Below are 19,916 nucleotides of genomic sequence, written 5' to 3'. Positions count from 1 at the left end.
TATATATATATATCAATCAATCAATCATGTTATGACTTACAAACAATACACAAGGACTCACGACACGACTCATCCGAATACATATAATTAGTCGGATTTAGCGGATGCTTACACTTGTAGTGGCTTTTACTGCTCTACCGAGCTAATTGTTCCAGTGTCTCAACCCCACACATAAGGTTAGCCCTTAAGGCCTCCTGCTACTCTCACCACTCAAGTCAATACGCTTTACGTGAGACTAACTAACTCTTTAAAGCGTTAGGATGCAATCCTTACCTTGAATCCTTACTAAATTATATAGATGGGACACCACCATGAACTCCCACTAACAGGGGTCATGGAATTACGTCCCGACCAATTGAGGCACCACCATGAGGTCTCACCTAGAGGCTCATGGAATTACGCCCTAACCAATGAGGCACCACCACAAAACAATCGTGAAATTATGTCCTAACCACATATAAATCATGTTTCACCAACCAAATAGGTACTTATCGTGCATACCAATCTCATGCCAAACTTTATAACCAACCTTCATTCATATCTAATACCAAAACCATACCAAAATCATCACTTTTAGCCCATGAATCATTCCATACATGCATCATGCCCAAATCATATTAAGCTCATCCATCACAATTCATAAATCATATCACTCATGCATAATCACCCAATTCATGCTTTAAAAGTATATAAAAAATCCAAACATATGGCCAACATTTAAGAACAGAGAAACAACAGAACAAGACGCATTCTCGTCCAACTTCTCGCTCAGGCAGAAAGGTCTCGCTCAGGCGAAAGGGACTCTCGCTCAGGCGAGCTCCTTTCACCTAGGCGATAACTCGACAACCAAGAAGAGTGGCCTTCTGCACTTTCTACCTTAGGCGAGATCTCCTCGCCTGAGCGAGACGTTCCCTCACTCAAAACGAAGATTGGTCACCTGAGCGGCAACTCGCGCAAAAGACCTGGGTGAGCATCTGCCAAGCTCGCCTAGGTGAGACAAGCACGTTTGGGCGAGATTATCAGTTTTCGCCACTATTTGTACCTGCAGCAGCCATACTTTCGTACCCACAATGCAGAGCAGAGCATTTTATTTAACCATAGTAGCATACACTTCATACAAACTCGAGGTAGATAAGAAATAAGCAACCGATTCGAAAATACGAGGAACCCTAGCTTCCCTTACCTGGATAGAGTTAGCCAAACGACTCCGACACTGAAGCAAATGAGTACGAGAGTTCCCGGAGCAGATTTAGGAGCTGAAAACCCTAATACATATGAGGCACGTGATTACTACACAGAACCCTAACAGAAAACACGAAGAACCAAACCAGAGAGAAAGTATGGGTTGAATCTAACTTAACTTCAAAACCCTAACAGAGCTATGGAGAAAAGGAGGGTAAGCAAGGTGCTATTTTGCAAGAATGACAAGAGTGGAAGGGGTTTGACTGTCTTAGGGGCCTTGTACGCCCTATGGGCCAACCCTCAGACCCATTTAGATTGGGACAATACTTAAAATAAAGGGTTAAAATATAAGTGAGCCTTACAATATTTCTGATGGTTGGATAAGAAAAAACTTATGTAAATTCAAACACACTTTATCAATAACATGAAGATTACTAAATTTAAACGAAATGATTTACATCAAAAATTTTAAATGAAATTAATTTGGGGAAAAATGTCACGTAGGAAACCCTAGATCCTAAATTTCAAGAGGAATGAAATTGAGTTCGTTCTGATAATACCTTTTAAATTTTGGATATTAATTACTTCAAAAAATAACTTATCATCCACATCTAATATTCACACACACACACACATATATATATATATATATATATATATATATATATATATATATATATATATATATATATATATATATAATCAATTATATACCAATGTTTCTATAATAAAAATAAAAAATATTTATTTTAGACAAAGCTGAAAATCTTATCACTATAATTAATAACGTGGTGTACAGAAACATTTTAAAAAATCTTTAAATACAGTGCTGTGTAACATGTCATAATACATGTATACATTTTCTTCTATTTATTTTATATTACTTAAATTTGATGCATAAGTACTTTTAAATATATAAATTACATTGTAACTAAATTTGTAATAAGTAAATGTTTCTCAATACGTAAAATCTATCAAATTTGCGATAAATAATTTATAGTGAAACAATGCGATTTTTAATATTGATGTTTTTTTTAAAAATAAAATACTAAAATTTAATTTAAATAAAAATGATAGAATAGATCCAATAAAATTAAAAACATATTAAGAAATTTCTCTTAAATTAATAATAATATGTGTTATAGCTTATATTTTTATATATGGGGACTATTTTAAAGAAGAAGAAAAAAAAATTGAATAAAAGGCTCGAAAAGACAGCGAGTATAAACTAACCGTAGTGTAGTGCCGCGAAAGTTAGCATGCCCTAAAAGTTGAACGGAGCAGAGAGTGCAACGCCGCAAGGGCGAGAGTGTGTAAGATGGGAACCTCTGCAAACGCCGTTTCCGGTGGCCGAGGCGCCCCTGTTCCCAAAGACGTTGACTACGCCAATTACTTCTGCACCTATGCTTTCCTCTATCACCAGAAGGAGATGCTCTCCGATCGTGTTCGCATGGACGCTTACTTCAACGCCATCTTCGACAACAAAAAACACTTCGCTGGCAAGGTAAGCCTCTTCATTATCACCATTTTACGCATCAACCATTAACCACTACACCAAGCGCCGTCTTGTATGAAACTTTGCTACTCTTTTTTTTCCTTTCAAACTTGAATTAAATTATTCTTGGACAACAAAGGTTGAATGTCTTATTTTGAGCTCAGATTAGTACAAGCCTAATTTTTTTCTTCAATAGTTTCCAAGAAATTGGGATTTCATTTTGCAGTTTATATGAAAATATGAGGTGAAATAAAACCTGTGAAATTAGTTACTGAGCCCAACTTCGATGGTAATGGAAATTTTATTGATACAGAAATTGATTAAGGATGACCTTTGCTACTATGTTACAATTTGAGAGCATTGGTTATGCTTATTGCTTGTGTTATGATTTTGAACTGACTTGGTGAGTTAATTTGGGAGAAGACTGTTTTGGATGTGGGGACTGGAAGTGGCATTCTTGCTATATGGTCAGCGCAAGCAGGTGCGAGGAAGGTGTATGCAGTGGAAGCGACGAAGATGTCAGAACATGCCCGTGCACTCGTCAAAGCGAATAATCTCCAGAATGTAGTTGAGGTCATCGAGGGATCAATGGAGGATGTTACCTTGCCTGAGAAAGGTTAGAAGTAATGAGATCTGTTTAGTTTGTTTGATATAACTTATGTTTTTTGTTTTTTGTTTTTGTGTGTTTCTGGTTCTTGTGTACATTAATGATTTCAAAAATGACATTTACTCTGTTTCCTGTTTTAAAGGATTTGTGGGGGAAGAAAACAACAGTTTTTGTGTGTTATCCGTTTTCTAAACCAAGAAATTAAAGTGATATTTTATAATTATTGGTAAAATAAGGAAATGGAAACAAAAATTGTTTTCTTAAATTAAAAAAAAAAAACACTTTGTGTTGTGTTTTATTAGTACATTTGAGTTTTGTTCATTTTTTCCCTCTTCGTCTAAATTATAATTGTTGATTATCCTTGTGATTGCCTTAGATGTTATTATGTAACTTGCAGTTGACGTGATCATCTCTGAGTGGATGGGTTATTTTCTTCTGCGAGAATCCATGTTTGATTCAGTTATACATGCTCGTGACCACTGGCTCAAACCGACAGGAATGATGTATGTATTTTGATGTATTTTGCAATTATTTTTCTGCCTCAAAGCAGAGAAAAAAGTATTTTGATGTATTGATATTTTGTCTTCTCATTTACTCCCTAGCACCTTACCTATTCATCCATTTTGTGTTTTAGCTTGTGTTAATTAAAATAGATATTGTGTAGTTCCTTTTTCATATTGCAGGATTCATTCTTTCTCTGAGATTTTATTGAGATTTCTACTAGTATTTTTGGTCACTTAATTTTTTATTTTATTTCCATACTGTATTGCATATGCAAAGGGCTTCCAGTGGGGGCTAATTTTTGAACCAGAACTATTGCCAACAAGTAGATGTAATATTTAAATTTCAATGTTTGTTTCCATGTTTCAAACCAAGCTTCATAGAAGGCACAAAGTTTTGTTCTGTGTAACATATTCTATGGTTTTCAATGGGATAGGTTAGCTTCAAAATTCTTATTCCATAGTCATTACGCATTAGTCAACAAATATAGTGCCAAACCTGTCACATGACGTGAGTTAAATACAAAACTACTCAATCCTTATCTATTTACAGTAGATTCATTGTCTTGGCATGTTGTGCGTACCATTCTCTTTTCATCACATTACCAGTGATGATAACTTACATGTATAAATTATTTGGTTGTTGCCTGATGGTTATTTTATAAATTTTGGTTACCTTAGTGCTTGGTGTATTTCTTTGGTTGCTTATGGTGTTGCCTACGTAATTGGTGATTTGAGAGGCTTTATTTGGCAGGTATCCTAGTCATGCTCGCATGTGGATGGCACCTATCAGGACTGGGATAGTAGATCACAAATTAGGAGAATATGAATCAACTATGGATGATTGGCGCAGCTTCGTGGATGAAACAAAAGACTACTATGGTGTTGATATGAGCACTTTAACAAAGCCTTTTTCAGATGAGCAAAGAAAATACTATCTTCAGGCAAGTTGTATACTTTGGTTTTAGTGGTTTATTTGTACTGAAATAAAATTTCGATCATGGTTGGAAGCCTTTGAGTTCTTATAATTTGGTCTTCTTGTTTGTTTAAAATTAGTGAATTAGTTTTTAGAAGTTAATTTTGGTACTCTTATCATGATTGTCAAAGTTGCGTGATGGTTTACACAAGGTCAATTCTCTGTGTTTTACCAGATTGAAAGTTTGTAGTTCCAAAATTTATTTTTGTGATTTTGGTACGATTTCATGCTGGACACCTGGACTATAAAGGGGGGTGGGTGGGTTTTGTGCATCAACAATGATTAATTGGGTCAAGCAACTTGTGGAAAATCCATGATCAAAAAATTATTTACCCTCCCAAAATAACCAAATTTTAGAAATTTTTTTTGGGCCTTGTCTGAGAATGAACCTGTTTTGATACGTGAGCCCTTAGTGCCGTGACGTTGTGGGCACCTTTTCTGCTGTATTGTGTATGGATGATAGGGCTGTAGTGGTTAGAGAGTAATAAGTCGTGGTTGTTACTTTTTGGATGTGATCTTGGACAGAATTTTCCTTGTCTAAGCTCTACTCTTTTTCTTCTTGCTGTAAAAGTTCGCTGATCTGGTTTTTGTGTTTAATACTATCAGTTTTCTGGTTATTCAAATCTGTTTCCTAAAGGCCTGCGTGAGTATCAGTGGGTGATTATGTCAAGTGGACCTATGAAGAATGTGTGCAATAATGTCCATGTGCTTGGTCTGCATCATTATGTAGGAGCTAGGCTTGTGTTTCTATGTGCTACTTCTGTAGCTATTTGCCACTGATATATTCTGCTTCTACATATATGAGACCGAGGCTACTATTTTAGTGGTCTGTCATTCGTTTCCTTGTTTTGTGTAATTTTATTTTCTTATGTTGAAATTCTCATCTGCTTCTGGTCCGCCCTGTGTGAGTTTTATTGTTTGAGTTGCAACTTTATAACTTTTGTTTATTTAGAAGTCATGTATCTTGGTAAAAAGAAAAGAAAAGAAAAGAAAAACACATAATTGTATGGACTCATTAAATAAAGTCCTTCATCCATTGGGGTCTCATATACTTTCTTGTTTGTAGGCCTGCTAGTTAGTGGGCCATGTTGTATCAAACATCCATTATGCCTTATGAACCATAATCTATATAAATGTTGAGGAACTTGTCATTTATAGTTGTTTTGTGTTATTTTATATGTGCTTTCACGTGTGTGGTGTGCAGTTCATAGCATAATACTATATTTTAGGTAGGATCTTACATTTTTCACATACAATCCCATGCTTGTGTCTTCGTCCCTTCTCAGATCCATGGTTGGATCTGCAAGTTTGACAACCTTAGTTATTTCTCCTTTAGCAGTTGCATGAAATTGAAAATTTGGTTATTGAATTATGAACTTTAATGGTCTCTTTTTACTTTGTGGGTGTTATTGGATATACAAATTAAATTTGGCTTAGCTATTGTAAGTTAATGTCAGAGTGTGATATAGAAGGATAAAGATTGCTCATGAAACTAATTTATGCTTACTGTGATTTCTTTAGACATCTTTGTGGAACAACCTTCATCCACATCAAGTCATTGGAACTGCTGCTATAATAAAGGAAATTGATTGTTTAACTGCCACAGTGACTGACATAGAAAAAGTTAGATCAAACTTTTCTTTGTCAATAACGATGGAAAACGCAAAGTTGTGTGGATTTGGAGGATGGTTTGATGTACATTTTCGGGTTAGTTACTCTGACCTTTTTAAGAGCATTTGTATCTATCTAATATCATAAATCCTAATCCCAATGTTTTCTGTTTTAACTCACCAGGGAAGAAGTGAGGATCCAGCTGAACAGGAGATTGAGTTAACTACAGCTCCCAGTGTGGATTACGGTACACATTGGGGCCAACAGGTTTGTACTGCATCAACTTCTTGGTGATATAATCTTGTTCATGAAATAATTTTGTCAGTGTCTCAGTAGTTTTCTTCTGACTCTTCTCTTCCCTAACCCTCCTCTGTCCTTTCCTCCTCTCTATCTAGCTACTTAATCTCCAAACAACAATAGGTCAAAAAATTGTGTTGAGTTGACTCAGATGCTTGTAGTTTGCTGTTTTGCTAGTGTAGTTCTTCAATTTGCTTCAAACACTCGCTTAAAGTGCATGTTGTAGTCTTAAAGTACGTGTTAACAATTTTATAGAGAAAGGAAAACAGGCAAATAGATAACTTCTATACTTTGTGAATAATGATTTATGCGTATGCAGCATTTATTGTTGTATTCATAACCTACGATCTGACTTTTGTATCCAGCTGCATGATAATGTTAGTTTGATGATATATTTAATCATTGGACAGGTTTTTCTTTTGCATCCTCCTATGAATCTTAGTGAAGGTGATGATTTAAAGGTTTCTTTTGTGATGAGTCGCTCAAAGGGGAATCATCGTTTGATGGAGGTTGAACTTGGATGTGAGATTCATCAGCATTCCGGCAAGCTACTTGCACCTTTCAAAAACAAGTACTACATTGAGTAACAATTTGGATTGCAAATTCCAGGGACTACAGGATACATGGTAGATTCTATTGCTCTTGATGCTTTGAATGATGATATCATATAATTATGTCCCCAGGTCTATTGTATCTTTTTGGTGGGATGATATTTAATTTAATAGTCTTCTTTTCCACAACTACTTTTAATATTTTCATGGTAGTTTCCAGGTTTTCGATTATATACCAAGTTGTATCCAAACATAATATCGGTAGAGAAATGCAATGAGGTTTATTTATTTTTCTGTCAAAAAATGAATCTAGCTTATTGTTGTTAAATAATTAAAAACTACATTTAATGATGCAGTTGCTTTAGCTTATTTTATGTGAAGTAATCTATTATTTTTTATCATCAATAGAGTTTTTGAAGTAAAAAATAACTCAAATGAATCATTAGCATTTTTTTCTTTTTATCATCTCCATCTCCCCACCCCACACTTCTTCTCTCCTTAACTATTCTTGTTCATCTCCTTCTCGGGTTGAACACAACCAACTCATCCAAATTGAAATAAATGGTTAGTGGGTGGAATGCAACAAAGTGACCACTAAATTAACAAAGTAGTTAAGTAATTACGTAACACATTTGCGCTTTATTCAAGAAGAGAAAATTCCCTTAATTTTGGTTTAATTCCTTATTGTCCAAGAGACTCTCAAATCCCTTGTAATGTTTGATTAGAAGAACTCTTTACCATTTCGGTAAATAAAATATTATGAATTAAAGATAATATTTAAACCTCGAATTTGTGAAAACAAGGTACAAAACATATTGCACAAATGTAACTAGCCTTCTCCATGGTTTTCTTTCTAGAACTTTTTCAAAACTTGTCCTAATTCATCCAAGAATAACCCTAATATAGGATCACCTCCCTCCTTTCCTAAGGTTAGCCACCACAAAACAAAGTCTTGAAAAAACTAGAAACAAGTCAAGTTATTTTCTTGCATTTTAGAACTTAAGTGACATTCTCTTACAAATTGTTTAGAGCCTAACTAAATACCTTTTATGTTGCATTGTTTTGAGAAGCATTTTAAAGATTAAAAAACTAAAAATAAAAATAATTTAAATTTAATGTATTTAAATATCTTAAAAAATTGTTAAATTTCTCATCAAAATAAAATAGTAATCAATTCAGAATAAATATAACGAGAAAATAAACACTTTTATTCAATATTAATGACGAGATTAGAAAATTAAGTTAATCACAAAAACACTTGTTACTTTCTGAAGTATTTTGACAAATCAAAAAATTATGAGGTGTGGTCCACTTTCATAAAATTTAATTCCTACGAGAAATAAGACATGACTTGTAAATGGAAGATGTATCTTAGTTTTCATTTATATATTTTATTGGTGAATATGATAGTATGAATGACGAAAGATAAAAATAAAATAAAAGTAGAAAATAAACATTAAAATATTAATATTCATCTTTAGTTACATTTTTTTTAATTTCTATAGCATACCGTTATCTTAAAAAACTATTTTTTTATAAGCAAACTCCAATTATATGCCCTTATCATATCTTTTACTTCTTAATTTCAAACTATTTTTTTTGGAAGATAACAAAAAAAAAACAAATAATAAGTGGAAGAAAAATCCACACAAGTTTTACTTATATAAATAATACTCAAAACAATGAGATGTACAAATATAAATGACAATAGGTCGGGTCTGATATAGATAGTATTTACCTACAACTTGACTCACACTAACATAATTCCAATCATTACCCACTCTGTTATTTGTCAAATACCCATTTAAAAAAATATCCGCATGTTTTAATGTAAACAAATCTCATCATGAAAGATAATTCCAAGGGATCTAATCTAGTTAAATCCTCCACCAATAATAATTAATGGATATATTACATACCTTGGAGTTTCATAGGATCAATAAAAAAAAATTCTCTTTACAAAATAGATAACAACATAAGAAAACTCTAATAGATACTTAAGTAAACCATAGAAGAACCTCAATGTATAAGCAGTGGAATAATACATTTTTAAAATTAGCTTCTTTACACAAACTTACATATGATACAATTGATTATTCTTTTCTTCTTTACTCTCTAGTGTCTTCTTTTCTTTTCTTTTTTACCAAAATCACTCACAACTTTTATCTATCCATCTCTAAGCTATATTTTTTTTCCTCCTAGGTTACATTATTTTTAAATTACATAATAGATTACAAATCAAAAGCAAAAATACCTTTTCTTTTTCTTCTTGTTCTTAATTAAATAATTGTGAGTTCATTGGTGAGTAAGATGATATATTTGTCAAGTGAATTAAATATGAGGGACTCTCTTTCTTTCCATTACTTCTGAATTTGTATCCTAGGTGATGCGTGCATTTTAATTAATAAAATATTTTTCATGTATAAAAGAATATTTTTCTACAATTAGGCTGTTGAATCTATTTTTTCTTTTCAAATATTTCTTTTTGAAATGGGTTGTCGACAGTAAAAGTTTAAATCAGTGCCTAATATTGTATAAAAATTGTATATTCGTAAAGGGAAAATCATCCTTTTATTTAAATGACAGTTCTCTGAAATAAATAATTATTATCCTATAATTGTTTTATTTGACAAGATAAGCAACAATTTTGGTATTGCCTGCTGCAGTATAAGAACGCGTTATCATACTTTACCTACAAAACTGTTTTTCTATCATGCAATTCTACAGTTTCCGAGTATTGTTTTCACTAAAACATATGTTATCTCTGTGATACAAACAAAAATGATTTTATTCGTATTGTCTTTTTGAAATAATTTGGTTTGAATATGAAGATAACTTATACAACTCTATAACTGTTTTCATACAAAAATAGAACAATTTTCTAATAACACGCAAACACTACAATTTTTTAAGTAATGTTGTTTATTTTAACAATTATTCTAACATAATACTCATCTATATCATATCATGATATACAAGAGGATATACTTTTTTTTAGACAATTTTACCTTTTAATAAATAAAAAATAATTTATTTAATAAAATTAATTAAATAAGTTTTCTTTATTTTAAAATAACTAAATAATTTTTTCAAATTCTTTTTATGAAATAATTTATTTAATTATTTAATAAAATAAATAAACAAATAACTTCTATTTATTTTAAAGTATATAGTTAAATATTTTTTTTAAATAATGATTATTCCTTTTTTAATATTATTTTTTGCAAAATCATATATATATATATATATATTCTATTTTTAATTAATTATTCATAAAAATGATAAAATTGTATATTTTAATGTAATTAAGAATGTAAATAACTAAGGATATTGAAGTTAGAAGGAGGCAATAATAAATGTGAATTTTCTTAATAAACATCTTAATAACAATAATAAGTATGAATTTTCTTAATAGAAATTTTAATAACGTTTAGTTAAATAGTGTTAAGGGAGAAATAGTAATGTGTTTATTTATAATAATTTTAATGCATTTATTGAAATAAAATTTTAAATTTGATTAGTTAACAAGATATAAATAATAATATTAATTCTTCATCTCAGTTCTATACAAACAAGTTACCATTTATTGAAACTTGTTAACTAACATCTTTCTACCAAATATCCTAGGGTTAAATATGTTTTTGGTCGCTAAAATTTGAGTTTGAGTGACATTTGAAATTAGTCCCTTTTCAAAAATTTTGACCAATTTAGTTCTTCATCTTTAAAAATGTGTGAATTTAGTCCATTTAACCAAATTTTGTTAAGTTTATTTGACGTTTCAAATGTATTTCATGACAATATTTAAATTGTTTACCCTGTCTGACACATTTTCGTTTCGATGTTAACTCAAATATTATTATAAAATGCGTTTAAAATGTCAAATAAACTTAACAAAATATGATAAGAAGGACTAAATCCAAACATTTTTAAATATGAAGGACTAAATTGATATAAAATTTAAAAAAAGAACTAATACCAAAATTGAATGAAACTTGAGAAAAAAAACATATTTAACCCAATATTTTATATAGTCTTACATATGTTTTTACTGGTGTAAAATAAGTTGCTTTTAATTTTAGTCATCTAAAACTAAAATATAATACTTGTAATTCCTAGTAATATACAACATTAATTAACTACTTATATACATGGAATAAATGATTAAATAAACTTTTCAAATTATGTATAATAATATTATGATATAATATTAAAAAAAATTTAATATTTCTAAAATAATTTTTATTTTTATATTTAAAAATAAATATTATAATATAAAAAGTAGTAAGTTAAAATCCTAAAAGATGAAAAGTGAAAAAAATATATTTAACAAACTAAAACGAGAAATCATACATGTCATCAAAACTAAAAACAATAGTTTCAAAATATATAATAATAAAAACAAAATAATGAAGTCAAATGAAAACTTGTTAACTTAAGAATAATATATACAATTTAACTAAAGAAAATAGAAAGATAATATGATGCGTGTTGACATTTTTTTTTTCTCATTATATTATCTTATAACTATTTCGTAAGTTACTTTACAATAAAAGATATATTTTAAATATTGTACAATTTGAGCTGTTTTTTCTAATTATTATTTTTTATTCGGTAATTCTTTGATAGTTTGAATTCTTTCTTATTTTTAAGAATAATATTACTGTATATATACTTTAATATCACTATTGACAGTTCAAAGCATATTTATTATTTCCTATCGTATAAAAAATTATTAAATAAAATAACAAATATAATAAATAATACAAAAAATGAACCTCACACCAAATTTATAATAAACAGATGCGTATATATATACAAATTAAGAAAAAACAATTGTTTGAAGTTACCTTACATACAAAAATAAATTTTTGTACATGTAAAAAGAAATAGAAAATAAAAAATAGTGATTAATAACATCAAATGAATAAAAAAAATTAATGTTAAAATATCGGTGTCCTACAAAATAATCTACACCACAAAGAAACACAAACAAATGATACTCATTATAAAAAAATTCATACATAAATTATAAACAAAACATTATACTATTTACATCTATGTTTATTCTTCAATTCAAATTTATCTTCAGAATAATTTTTCTCACAAAAAATATCCCTTAAAAAGAAAAACATATGAGAACTCTAAAATTCTTTTTTGTTTATTTCACCCTTTATCATGAATTTCAGTTATGATTTAAAAATGTTATTAAGGGTAAAACAGAATAAAAAAGAAGGTTATATATAGTTTTATATGAAAAAAAATAGAAGGGTAACATTTGTATGAAGAATTTATTGATTAAAATAAGCTCAAATTGGTTGACTATTAGAATTCCAATGGCGGCCCCTACGCTCTTTCTTCTGCTTATCTTTTCTCTGCTCTCTTCCTCTGTCTCTCTCTGTCTCTCTCTGTCTGTCTCTCTCTCTCTCTCTCTCTCTCTCTCTCTCTCTCTCTCTCTCTCTCTCTCTCTCTCTCTCTCTCTCTCTCTCTCTCTCTTCAAATCTTATAAAGCCAACAACACAGTATCAACCAAACCACACTTAACCATAAACTCCTCAACACACTCATTTTCATACCCAAAAACATCATGGAACCATTTAAGCTTCTTTTTCTCTTTCTCATTACTCTGCTTCTTGTGTTCAAGCTCGCACTCTGTTTCTGGTGGAGACCTAGGAAAATCGAAGGCCATTTCTCCGACCAAGGAATAAGAGGACCCCCTTATCGTTTCTTCGTCGGAAATGTTAAGGAACTTGTCGGAATGATGATGAAAGCCTCTTCTCAACCCATGCCTTTCTCTCACAACATTCTCCCTAGAGTCCTTGCCTTCTACCATCACTGGAACAAACTTTATGGTACCTTCTTTTTTCTTATCACCGTTTTTTTCACCCTGTCTCCTTCACAAACGCACACACCCTGCTACTACTTTTCCTCGTACGCACACACATTGTCTCCAATCTTGGTTGCATGAATATTTTCAGACACTTGTTCAGACCCATGTTGTTTCTCTTCAAAGGGTGTGTTACTTTTTCTTGTTTTTTGTTTCTTTTTCGATAATTTTGAGACTTTCAAGGCCTCATTTATGGAGAAAGGTTGCTTTTTTTTTTTTTTTCCTTCGCAACCGTTTCTTTTCCACCGGTAGCGGTTTATTGCACCACCTCTTTCTCCATCAACTTTTTTTTCTTCTTTTCCCTCTGTTTTTTCCGATACATCTTTTTAGTAATAAAGTAATGTCCAAAGACTTTGACCACAACATCGCCATTTCTGAGTTTTTTAGCTCACCAGGCAATCACAGTTGTATTAGTCATATTTATCCATAACTTCCTGCAGTAGGAGTAACGGTGACAATGACCACTGCAACTTTTTGAAACCTTAATTAACCAAAACTTCTGTATGTTAATCACATATTTATTAGGAACTGATACAGATGTCAGTTACACAAAACTAACATTTTTTTCCTAGTTTATTTTCTTACAAGAAAAAAGAAACACCAAGCTCATAAAAGAACCCTTCTTATATATACGAGTTCAATTTTTTGTTGAATGCGAAGTTGTCATCTGGTTTTGATCTTTCCCATGTCTTATTTTTCTTGTGTTGTTATATGGGGAATTGAATTGTGACAATGTAGTTGTATATGTTTGGTAACCGTTTTTAAATTGACTTGTCTTCTTCAATTCCCTCCTCCTCCTGTTTTTTGCCACCTCTCTGTTAATGTCTCTGTGCTGTAGGGTCTACACCGTCCTTGCACCCTCTGAAACCAACGGTTGTCATGTTTCCTGCATCTTTCATCATTTTACAAACTTCACACTTCCTACACAACCCTCTGTGCTACTTCCACCTTCATGTAAAAATGTCTCATTTTTTTTTCTTACCACATCAAAATAATCCCATTAATGCAAAATGACACACACCACATTCAATTGCATTAATTTTTGATAAAAAACATGATTATATTTGATGAAGGTTCGACATTCCTGGTTTGGTTTGGACCCACCGTTCGAGTCACCATCGCTGATCCAGACCTCATCCGAGAAATCTTGACCTCCAAGTCAGAATTGTATGAGAAAAACGAATCTCCCCCGCTTGTGAAGCTGCTTGAAGGTGATGGACTCCTGAGCCTCAAAGGAGAAAAATGGGCTCACCACCGCAGAATCATCTCTCCCACCTTTCGTATGGAGAATCTCAAAGTAATTTATAGTAATATATATATTATGTTAAATTGTTCATGGTGTGTACCCTTTTTTATTGTATTTGAATGGTGTAAATAAAAAATACATGTTTGTAGTTGTTGATACCGAATATGGCAGCAAGCGTGGTTGAGATGTTGGAGAAGTGGAAGACAGAGGCCGAGAAGGGTGAAGTGGAAATCGAAGTTTCAGAATGTTTTCAAACATTAACAGAAGATGTGGTGACTAGGACAGCGTTTGGAAGCAGCTACGAAGATGGGAAAGCGGTTTTCCGGTTGCAAGCCCAACAAATGGAACTAGCAGCTGATGCCTTCCAAAAAGTGTTCATTCCAGGTTCCAGGTAACAAACAAACAAACAACGAACAATACAATCCCTGTGTAATTAATTAATTAATTAATTATAATAATATTTTGAAAGTGGGGTTGTTTTAGATTCTTTCCGACGAGGAGGAATTTAAATTCTTGGAAATTGGATAAGAAAATGAAGAGATCGTTGGTGAAGTTGATCGATGGACGAAAAAAAGAGAATGCGTGTGGGAATGAAGATACGAAGGGGGCGAAAGATTTGCTGGGGCTTATGATTGGGGCATCCGCCACCAATGCGAACGTAACGGTTGATGACATCGTGGAAGAGTGCAAGACATTTTTCTTTGCAGGGAAACACACCACTTCCAACCTGCTGACGTGGAGCACGATTCTGCTTGCGATGCACCCGCAGTGGCAGGTACAGGCACGTGAGGAGGTGGCGATGGTGTGCGGGGCACGTGACATCCCTACCAAGGACGATCTCCTCAAGCTTAAGACAGTAAGCAGCAACTGTGCATAAAATGATATATAATCTTTAAGCAAGTTTTGTTTTGTTTTTGTTTGGGATTCAGACAAAAATCATGTTTTGTCTCTTCGGCCCTTGTTTTCTGTGTTGCTTTCCTCACACAAGGAAACCCAACCGCGGCCCTTTCGGCTTTTCTGTTTCTTATCTCAAGGAAGCATGTAGGGGCAGTGTTATCGTTTCCCTCTTCCAAATTTTGTTTTCGTTTAACTACAAAACTTCCCTCAAAATTCTCGAATCTTTCCTGGGTCATCAACTTGTCGATTCTCGTATCAAACACTTAAATACTATGTTTTTTTTTTTAAAATTTTTTTAAAAAAATTGAAATTTTATATTTGCAGTTGACGATGATCGTGAACGAGTCTCTGAGGCTGTACCCTCCGACGATCGCAACGATCAGAAGGGCGAAAGGTGACGTGGAGCTGGGGAAGCTGAAGATCCCGTGCGGGACAGAACTCCTGATCCCCATCCTGGCCGTTCATCACGATCAGGCCACGTGGGGCAGCGACGCGAACGAGTTCAATCCTGGGCGTTTCTCCAACGGCGTATCTCGCGCGGCGCGCCACCCTTTTGCATTTATCCCCTTCGGGCTCGGTGCGCGAACCTGCGTGGGACAGAACCTGGCGCTTCTTCAAACCAAGCTCACCCTGGCCATCATGCTTAGCCGTTTCACTTTCAAATTGGCCCCATCCTATCGCCACGCGCCGACGGTCCTCATGTTGCTCTACCCTCAGTATGGCGCGCCGATCATTTTCCAACCCATTGCCACCGGCGCAGCCACCGTGGATTGTTGATGATGATGCGTTATGGCTATGCCAGCACGTTTGCGTAGAATAAGTGTATATTGGGTTCAGTTTAGGGATCAAAACCCCCTTGTGGCTTTTGGAAAATTGAAGACCAAAAAAGAAAAAAAATGTATGGATTAGGGTTTTATTGAGTGTTTAAAAGAGAATTTCAAAAGTTTAAAATTAGCCAAGAACAAATTATAGGCACGTGGTTTGTGTGACTTCTATCATTTACCATCGACAAGCTAATGAATATTCTCCTACAATTTGAAATTCAATTTCGTAATTATGTGAATAATAACATTTAATAACATTATATTATTTGGTTTATAAATTAAGAAAAAATTGAAATTCATCTTATCTAAAATTTTGACATACTTTCGTTTTTTATTTAGAGGAAAATATTTATACTATTTAATATATTATAAATATATTAAAATTTTAAATAGTGATAAATTTTAATTTTATCAAATTTAGAGATTATTAATCTTATTTTTTATTATCTTTGATATACTATTAATTAAAATAGTTTTTGATTGTTATTATATTATTATTTACATCATTTATCATAAAATTATAAGTTACACAACTTTATGTTATAATATTTTTAAATTATTTTTAATATTTTAAAACATTATAGATTCATGAATAATATTAAGGAATATATATATATATATATATATATATATATATATATATATATATATATATATATATATATATATATATAATACAATTAATACTAATAATAGTTTAGAAATATTTTAAATTATTTAGTGTAAAATTAATAAAGAAATTTAAAATATTTAGTTTACAACTAATTATTATTATATTTAGTTTAATTTTTTATTGTTGTAAATTTTTTTAAGTATAATTAGTATTATTTTCTTAATATGATTTTATTTTTTAGTTTTTGAATATTATAGTATAATAAAATTAAACTAATATAAATAATAAAATAAAATAATTTTGAATAAATAAATACGAATTTGGTTTGTGTAATTAAATGTAGAACATAAATGGATATTCTTAAAATTATTTAATATTTTTTAATGAAAAGAACAAATAATGAGTTTCCAAAAATAAATAACATAATTAAAATTTAATTATATCTATAGGGAATTTTCTTTAGTATTAAGAGATTTTTTTTTGTCCATATTTGTTTTTAAATTTATACCTTAAGTAGTATCCTAAATTGAAATATTTATCCGGATATATAAAAGAGATTTTCTCTTTTGGTGTTCACATCAGTTATATAAATTTATTTTTTAAATATAAGTATTTTTAAACTAAAATAATTATCTCACAATTTTACCATTTCTTTAAATTTTAACATTTTTTTAATTTGACTATTTTCTTAGAAAAAATGTAAATATTTTTTAAATATTGAACTATCTATAAAATAATAAAAACTATTTACAACAAAAAAGTTATAAAAAAGAGTTGATAAAGAATTTAAATAATACAGTAAAAATATAAATTTCTTTTAGGTTTCGATTAAGAATTTCATATATTATTATTTAATATTTTCTATTAACAATTTATCTTTAAAATTATTAATATTTTTCGAAGTGAGAAAATTAACTTTGAACATGTAAATAAATATTTTTGAAAATAATAAACATTTAATAAAGTAATTTAAATTTCATTTATTTGAAAGTTAAAAGCTACATGGGAAAAAAACATGAAATTAATAAAATATAAAATCGATTCATGAATAATATTAAGAAATATATATAAAATATAATTAATACTAATAATAGTTTAGAAATATTTAAAATTATTTTGTGTAAAATTAATAAAGAAATTTAAAATATTAAGTTTACAACTAATTATTAATATATTTAATTTAATTTTTTATTGTTGTTAAAATTGTTTAAGTATAATTAGTATTATTTTCTTAATATGGTTTTATTTTTTAGTTTTTGAATATTATAGTATAATAAAATTAAACTAATATAAATAATAAAATAAAATAATGTTGAATAAATAAATACGAATTCGGTTTGTGTAATTAAATGTAGAACATAAATGGGTATTCTTAAAATTGTTTACAATTTTTTAATGATAAGAATAAATAATGAGTTTCCTAAAATAAATAATATAATTAAAATTTAATTATATATGTAGGGAATTTTCTTTTTTTAGTATGAAGGAGTTTTTCTTTTTGTGTCCATATTTGTTTTTTAAATTTATACCTTAAATAAAAGTATTCTAAATTGAAATATTTATTCTGGTGCATAGAAGAGATTTTTCTTGTTGTGTTCACATCTATTTTAAAAATTTATCATTTGAATGAATATATTTTTAAATTAAATTAATTATTTTTCAATTTTACCATTTCTTTAAATTTTACCATTTTTTCAATTTGACTATTTTCCTAAAAAAATGTGGTGCATAGAAGAGATTTTTCCTTTTGGTGTTCACATCTGTTTTAAAAATTTATCATTGAATAAATATATTTTTAAATTAAATTAATTATTTTTCAATTTTACCATTTCTTTAAATTTTACCATTTTTTCAATTTGACTATTTTCCTAAAAAAATATAATCATTTTTTAAATGTAAAACTACCTATAAAATAATAAAAACTATTTACAACAAAAGTTATAAAAAAGAGTTGGTAAAGAATTTAAAGAATACAGTAAAAATATAAAATTCTTTTAGGTTTCAATTAAGAATTTCATATATTATTATTTAATATTTTCTATTAACAATTTAACTTTAAAATTATTACTATTTTTTTTGTAGTGAGAAAATTAACTTTTAACATGTACAAACATTTAATAAAGTAATTTAAATTTCATTTATTTGAAAGTTAAAAGCTACATGGAAAAAAAAAACATGAAATTAATAAAATATAAAATGGATTCATGAATAATATTAAGAAATATATATAAAATAAAATTAATACTAATAATAGTTTAGAAATATTTAAAATTATTTAGTGTAAAATTAATAAAGAAATTTAAAATATAAAGTTTACATATAATTATTATTATTATATTTAATTTAATTTTTTATTGTTGTTAAAATTGTTTAAGTATAATTAGTATTAATTTCTTAATATGATTTTATTTTTAGTTTTTGCATATTATAGTATAATAAAATTAAACTAATATAAATAAAAAAATAAAATAATTTTGAAAAAATAAATACGAGTTCGGTTTGTGTAATTAAATGTAGAACATAAATGGATATTCTTAAAATTATTTACAATTTTTTAATGACAAGAACAAATAATGAGTTTCCTAAAATAAATAACATAATTAAAATTTAATTATATTTATCTAGGGAATTTTCTTTCTACGAAGGGATTTTTTTTTTGTGTACATATTTATTTTTTGAATTTATACCTTAAATAAAGTATTTTAAATGTAAATATTTATTCCAGTATATAGAAGAGATTTTTCATTTTGGTGTTCACATTTTTTTTACAAATTTATCTTTTAAATTAAAGTATTTTTAAATTAAAATAATTATTTCTCAATTTTACATTTTTTCAATTTTACCATTTTCTTAAAAAAATGTAATCATTTTTTAAATGTAAAACTACCTATAAAATAATAAAAACTATTTACAAAAGTTATAAAAAAGAGTTGGTAAAGAATTTAAAGAATACAGTAAAAATATAAAATTATTTTAGATTTCGATTAAGAATTTCATATATTATTATTTAATATTTTCTATTAACAATTTAACTTTAAAATTATTAATATTTTTCGTAGTGAGAAAATTAACTTTTAACATGTAAATAAATATATTGGAAAATAATAAACATTTAATAAAGTAATTTAAATTTCATTTATTTGAAAGTTAAAAGCTACATGGAAAAAGAAAGAATATGAAATTAATAAAATATAAAATAGATTCATGAATAATATTAAGAAATATATATAAAA

General features: G+C 29.3%; 2 protein-coding genes across 2 annotated transcripts; both read left to right on the top strand.

Moving 5' to 3' along the window:
- The first annotated feature begins 2,400 nt into the window (after nucleotides 1–2,400).
- On the top strand, nucleotides 2,401–7,507 carry PRMT10 (protein arginine methyltransferase 10). Its single transcript, XM_028086389.2, has 7 exons — nucleotides 2,401–2,686; nucleotides 3,101–3,293; nucleotides 3,682–3,787; nucleotides 4,539–4,728; nucleotides 6,282–6,467; nucleotides 6,555–6,638; nucleotides 7,079–7,507. Exons 1-7 carry the CDS (start codon nucleotides 2,501–2,503, stop codon nucleotides 7,253–7,255), a joined length of 1,122 nt encoding a protein of 373 aa, XP_027942190.1. The 5' UTR covers nucleotides 2,401–2,500; the 3' UTR covers nucleotides 7,256–7,507.
- A 5,228-nt stretch (nucleotides 7,508–12,735) lies between these two features.
- On the top strand, nucleotides 12,736–16,287 carry LOC114162603 (cytochrome P450 734A1-like). The gene is made up of 5 exons (XM_028046547.2): nucleotides 12,736–13,068; nucleotides 14,177–14,400; nucleotides 14,499–14,740; nucleotides 14,833–15,205; nucleotides 15,571–16,287. The coding sequence occupies exons 1-5, from the start codon at nucleotides 12,804–12,806 to the stop codon at nucleotides 16,021–16,023; spliced, it is 1,557 nt and encodes a 518-aa protein (XP_027902348.1). The 5' UTR covers nucleotides 12,736–12,803; the 3' UTR covers nucleotides 16,024–16,287.
- The last annotated feature ends 3,629 nt before the right edge of the window (nucleotides 16,288–19,916 follow it).

The sequence above is a fragment of the Vigna unguiculata genome, chromosome 9, assembly GCF_037176805.1.
Source record: "Vigna unguiculata cultivar grain cowpea cultivar isolate G323 ecotype 2 chromosome 9, ASM3717680v1, whole genome shotgun sequence".
Lineage (NCBI taxonomy): Eukaryota > Viridiplantae > Streptophyta > Magnoliopsida > Fabales > Fabaceae > Vigna > Vigna unguiculata.
This window is presented reverse-complemented; position numbering and strand designations above follow the sequence as displayed.

What these genes read in the sequence shown, in the direction of transcription:
- LOC114162603 (XM_028046547.2), top strand. Translation starts at nt 12,804, where the DNA reads ATGGAACCATTTAAGCTTCTTTTTCTCTTTCTCATTACTCTGCTTCTT. An exon ending in TCACTGGAACAAACTTTATG is followed by an intron (nt 13,069 to 14,176) that starts GTACCTTCTTTT and finishes TATTTGATGAAG; the next exon opens with GTTCGACATTCCTGGTTTGG. An exon ending in GTGTTCATTCCAGGTTCCAG is followed by an intron (nt 14,741 to 14,832) that starts GTAACAAACAAA and finishes GGGTTGTTTTAG; the next exon opens with ATTCTTTCCGACGAGGAGGA.
- PRMT10 (XM_028086389.2), top strand. Translation starts at nt 2,501, where the DNA reads ATGGGAACCTCTGCAAACGCCGTTTCCGGTGGCCGAGGCGCCCCTGTT. An exon ending in TGTTACCTTGCCTGAGAAAG is followed by an intron (nt 3,294 to 3,681) that starts GTTAGAAGTAAT and finishes TGTAACTTGCAG; the next exon opens with TTGACGTGATCATCTCTGAG. An exon ending in GTACACATTGGGGCCAACAG is followed by an intron (nt 6,639 to 7,078) that starts GTTTGTACTGCA and finishes ATCATTGGACAG; the next exon opens with GTTTTTCTTTTGCATCCTCC.